General features: G+C 44.0%; 1 protein-coding gene across 1 annotated transcript; it reads right to left on the bottom strand.

Moving 5' to 3' along the window:
• Positions 1–920: 920 nt before the first annotated feature.
• Positions 921–4,993, bottom strand: LOC147422007 (pentatricopeptide repeat-containing protein At3g16610-like). The gene has a single exon (XM_086503323.1). The coding sequence runs from the start codon at positions 4,099–4,101 to the stop codon at positions 1,057–1,059; it is 3,045 nt and encodes a 1,014-aa protein (XP_086359449.1). The 5' UTR covers positions 4,102–4,993; the 3' UTR covers positions 921–1,056.
• Positions 4,994–5,833: the final 840 nt, after the last annotated feature.

The following is a 5,833-nucleotide window of genomic DNA, read 5'->3' as shown; positions in this document are numbered from 1 at the left end:
GAATTTATTTCTAACAGTTCGTTATAAGCGAACTGTTCTTGATGTGTTGCCACACTCTTACCAGACATTTGCTAGTACTTGGAGATATATGATCCAAAGAAACCCTCAAGTTGTCAAGTTTGACGCATTATACACATTGCTATTATAGGGGTCAATTTCAAGAACAGAGCTAAACAACGTGCAATTTCCTAGGATTTTGTTGCCGCTTATAGGGAAGGTGGTAATAACAAAGAGTTGGAGAGATAGGGAGTGAAGGTTTAGTATTTGAGTTTTATTCATATCATATCTTATCTTGGTCTTTTGTCTTTCATTTCAGTACACCATCCAAATTATTCACGATACAACTATCATAGCATTTCATGTAACATGACATCCATCGATGAGTTTCTTGCAATCCATGGTACGGTTAAAATTACAATATCAAACCTTGTAGGGGCCTTTTCCAATGGTTAAAAGAATGCCACACAGTAATTGTGTTTTGTTTTAAGCTCAGTGGTAGTAAGCACCTTAGCTTAGCATTTGACACTTGAAATCAAGTGAGTGAATCACACAGTCTTCCACCATGAGACACATGAGGCCACAAAAGGATTTGCACTTTTTTGACACTAATGAAACTTCCACACACAATGAATGTACATCTTTTCTGTTGAACTTCCAAATGAAATGAAGTGATACCTTGAGAACTCTTCTTCATATCAAGATACTAAATGACCACTAATAAAAACCAAGAATGGTAACTTTCACCCATCTTATTTTCTACCAAACAACATACAGTCAATTAAAATATAAACAATGTTTGATTGATTGTGTGTAGTCATATACATCACATCTCTATTTATCTACCAATACCATAATTTTTTATGAGAAAAAAAGCTAGAATTTTAATTAAGCTAAAAAGGTAACAATGTCACGGTCTTGCCCTTTGAGCAGGGCCATGACACTTTCTTCCGCAGTCCACCTCCTTGGGTAGTTCAAGCGCTGACAAGGCCAGGACAATTTCCCTTCCTCAGGACCGTGGTTGAACACGCGAAGTACACTTTACCGTAGGTGGAACGTCTAGAGTGTGAGTGGCATTTTCTTGAGGAGGTCTAATTTTAATGCAAGGAAATAAGGGCAAACTAAAAAAGAGAAACTTGGGTCATAGGGAAAACTATAAATTTCAACACACAAAAAAATGTCATAAACACAGCAAGGGGTGAAAAAAGTACACACAGAGACAAAATAACTCCAAACCCATTGCATTTTCTTGGGCAGGTCTAATTTTGATGGAAGGAAATAAGGGCAAACTAAAAAAGAGAAACTTGGGTCATAGGGAAAACTAAGAATTTCAACACACAAAAAAATGTCATAAACACAGCAAGGGGTGAAAAAAGTACACACACAGAGACAAAATAACTCCAAACCATTTGCAACTGATGATAATTGAGGACAAGGTTTGATAAAATGCCTAACATTCGGATAAGCCTTGCAGGCTCCACTCGATGCTTGTGATATAGAATTTGTTGTCTCAATCCCGCCTAATGGGTCCTTGCATGCTAGGCTGTCTGATGCTTGCTTTTCCAAAGCCTCAATCATTCTCACCTTGGTGTCTGCACAGAGTTGGGAATACATCACGTATGGCCCAGAATGACATTCTGCCATATGAGCTGCATGCTTAAAGGCCTGTTTGCCAAGCTCAAAGTTTCCCCATTTTCTGCATGCACTCAGCACCGTTTGCCACACGACAATATCAGCTGAAAAGGGCATCTCCTTGATCATGTGAATCGCCTTATGCACACGTCCTAGGCGGCTTAGAAGATCAATCATGCATGCATGATGTTCGAGAGTTGGAACAATGCCGTATTCATTGCTCAGAGCTTCAAAATATGTCTGGCTTCTTTCATAGAGACCCATGTGACTGCATGCAGTTAGAACTATAGTCAGAGTGACCAGTGTCGGCTTTACATATTCTCCAAGCATTTTGCCAAGCATTTCAAAAACGCTCTCACTGTGTCCAAGCAGCGTATGTCCAACGAGGAGAGAATTCCACGACACGGCGTCCCGAACTGGAAGCATGTTGAACACTTGATGTGCTAAGGTTAACAAGCCACACTTAGAATACATGTCAATCAAACTGTTGCCAAGAACAAGCTCTTGCTCGAGTAACCCCCTTTTCAGTATCTCCGCATGGATTTCAAGACCCTTGTCTATGGCTCCTAAGCAGCCACACGCCTTCAAGCTACAAACAAACGTGACAAAATCTGGTACAACACCATCTAACCTCATTTGATCAACAAACTTCAGCGTTTCCTCATCACGGTCATTTACTGTGTACCCCGTGATAAGAGCATTCCAGGTGATGACATCTCGGCCTTGGAGCTTGCTAAATACTTCTTGTGCACTAAGAAGCCAACCACTTTTGGCATACATATAGATTAGAGCATTGCCAATAGTTGGGTCACATTGCAAGAGCCCACACCGCTCAATTTCAGCATGTATGTTTTGACCTTCATATGTAGCTCTTAAGCAGCCACAAGCTCTTAACCCGCAGCCAAGGGTGACAGGATTCATAGGAATGCCTTGTTGATTCATGTGTTGAAGATAAACCAAAACTCTCTCAGCCTGGCCAACTTCAGCATATCCTGCAATCAAAGTTGTCCATGCAATTGTGTCTTGCACTCTCAATCTATCAAAAGCTTCCTGTGCTTTTGCAAGTGAGCTGCATTTTGCATACATGTCAACCAAAGCACTCCCAAGACTGGAGTCTCTTTCCAGTAGCCCCTTTCCAGAGATCTGGGCATGCATTTCTTGGCCAAATTCCAAATCTTGTAAATTGCCACATGCTTTCAAAATACAAGCATATGTGATACCATCTGGTGACAAACCCATTTGGTTCATGTGCTTAAAATGCTTCAATGCATCTGCAACACACCCATGCTCTACATACCCTGCTATCAAAGTATTCCAAGAAACTAGGTTTCGAGAGGGAAGTGTGTCAAAAACATCCTGAGCTTTGTTTATACCGCCACATTTCATATACATATCAACTAGAGCGTTTCCTAAAACAATATCTTCTTCCAACAATCCCTTCTTCTCAATATCAGCATGTATTTCTTCACCCTTGTCAATTGCATCTATACTGCTACATGCCTTCAAAGTAATCAAAAATGTAGCCGTGTTGGGCGGTACACCATCAGACTGCATCAACTGAAAACACTCAAGTGCCTTCTCACCATGACCACATTCTGAATAGCCAGTAATAAGTGAGGTCCATGTGACCACATTACGAGATGGAAGCTCATCGAAAACCTCTTGTGCTTTTGTAAGGACGCCACACCGGGCATACATATCAACTAACGCCGTCCCAAGAACAAAGTTTCCACGCAGAAAACCCTTGGTTGCAATCTCTCTGTGTAAAGCCTCACCTTTAACTACATGTCCTAAGCTACCACAAGCCTGCAAACTGCAGACATATGTCACCGCATCTGGAGCTATGCCCTCGAGTTGCATTTGCTCAAAACATACTATAGCTGTCTCCGAGCACCCCTGCTCAAAATAACCTCTTATCATCGCAGTCCAACAAACAACATCTCGAATAGGAAGCATGTCAAACACCTCTTGTGCTTTAAGAAGAGAGCCCAATCTTGCATATGAATCAACCAGATTGCTTCCGACAAGGCTGTTCTCTTCCAACAAACCCCTCCTTGCAAGCTCTCCATGTATTTTCCTACATTCCTTGGTGCCTACATGTCTACAAGCTTTCGCTAGATAAAAAAACGTAACATCATCAGGAAGAACAAGTTCATGCTGCATCCTTTCAAAGCACTCCATTGCCGCAATTCCATCCTTGCCCTCAATGTGTCCACCAATCAACGCATTCCAAGCAACTGCATTTCCCTTCGGCAGCTTCTCAAGCACTTGCTTTGCTTTGGCAAAAAGGCCACATTTGGCATAGAGGTTAACCAAAGAGCTTCCAATAATAACATCTTTGTCAAGACAAGAGAACCTTGCAATCTCAGAATGTATCACCAGGCCCGTCTTTACATCTTTCTGCATAGCACAAACCTTGAGCGATGAAACAAAGTTTCTGCGATGCGGATGAAGCAGAGGATGTGGGGGCATACTATGGTCTAAGGAAGAAGAAGGGCCTAGTTCCCAGCCGCTGAGCCAATATACAGGTGCTATCTAACGTGGCATACACTTTTTCCAGCTGCCTGCTGGCTTGATGGTCGGAATGATTCAACACTCAGCCTCTTCAGCCGGCCACAGCTGCCATGGCCGCACCAATCATGTTTTCACTTTCCACCTGTGTGCATCCTCCCAAGCAGATCCACTGCGTCCAGTCACACTTTGTGCTCATATTCAGCCCTCCAGCAGGCCAGCCGTCCCTGCCAAATCACTGCAGGGGTTGGCCGCTCCTGCTCCCTCCTACATGGTGATTTAGCGTACCCACATTTGCATACATAGGGAGTAAAAAGGCCAATCTCTGCTTGCAGTAAGGTTTCTGTGGCCGCTCCCTTCTACGAGCTGATTCGGAACTAGATTGGCGTGCAGCCCACATTTGCATACATAGGCAGTAAAACGAAGGCCAAGCACTGCTGGCAATAGGATTTTCCGCTCGCTCCTCTGTGATATTCCGGAACAAGATTGGCGTGCAGCAGACATTTTCATACATGGGCTGCTCCCGGTACGTAGGGTCTTAAGATGGTGCAAGAGCGATGGACCGATTGCGGTCGCCTGTCAGGGACGGAGCTCATCTGGGTGCGTCTTGGGCCACAACAGTAAGACCCCAGTGCACAATCATACCTTCAATGTTGGTGTTGGTGCTGCGTGAGATCGTGAGGCAAACAAATCTTGTACACATTTTTGAGGCTTTTATTTTTAGGTTTCGTAATAAAAATAGCATTGGTTTGTAATAAAAATAGCGCTTGCGTAAAGAAGGTTGTGCGGATAGCAGCTCTCTCTCTCTCTCATCTGCTTTACTGTTCGAAGCAATCAAGAGCTCTCTCTCTCTCTCTCTCTCTCTCTCTCTCACACACACACACACACACACACACACACAAACTGTCGTTCAAAGCAATCAAGAGCTCTCTCTCTCTCTCTCTCTCTCACACACACACACACACATCAGGTATGTGGTTCAAAGCAGTCTCTCTCTCTCTCTCTCTCTCTCTCTCTCTAACAACAGATAGTGCCGCCGTCTGCGTGGTAGTGACGGCCCTTGATGACAAAAAGCGAAATATTCCCCTTCTCAGCAAATAGGAATTGAGAAGGTTGTTTCAATTACTATGGGCAGGTTCACCCGGCAGATTATTGCATTTCGTAGTGCCTCCACCCATGCGGTTCACACAAGACGGCAGTTGTAGTGGTATTGGAATGGCACGAAAGACATACAACACGTGATGGGTAGATCAACGGATGATCTCATCTTTAGGATGCCATAGAGCTGAGTTTTGCATTGAAAAGCAGCCTGGCAATGGGCTTCTTCCGGGGGGGAGACTCGCCCTATCGCTGGTGGGTCCGAAGAAACTTCTCAATTCTTTTGCCCAATGGTTGCACGCCACTTCCACTTTCTCTGTCGTTGCCTCGTCTGAATCTAATCTATATTTGAAAGTCGTTATATTAATAAAAATAGCAAGGTTGACCAAACGAAATCCCATCCAGTCTCTTGAGCCCTCTTCTCTCTATGTCAATGCAAGTGGTATGTTGCGCAGTAGCATAGCCTAACCCCCCTCCCCCCCCCCCCCCCCCCCCCCCCCCCCCCTCCCAAGGTCTTCTCTCCCCCCAACCCTAGCCTAGGAAGATGTTGGTCCCCATCCTCTCTCTCTCTCTCTCTCTCTCTCTTTGCAATAGT

This window comes from Adiantum capillus-veneris, chromosome 27, assembly GCF_014529385.1.
Source record: "Adiantum capillus-veneris isolate H3 chromosome 27, ASM1452938v2, whole genome shotgun sequence".
Classification (NCBI taxonomy): domain Eukaryota; kingdom Viridiplantae; phylum Streptophyta; class Polypodiopsida; order Polypodiales; family Pteridaceae; genus Adiantum; species Adiantum capillus-veneris.
This window is presented reverse-complemented; position numbering and strand designations above follow the sequence as displayed.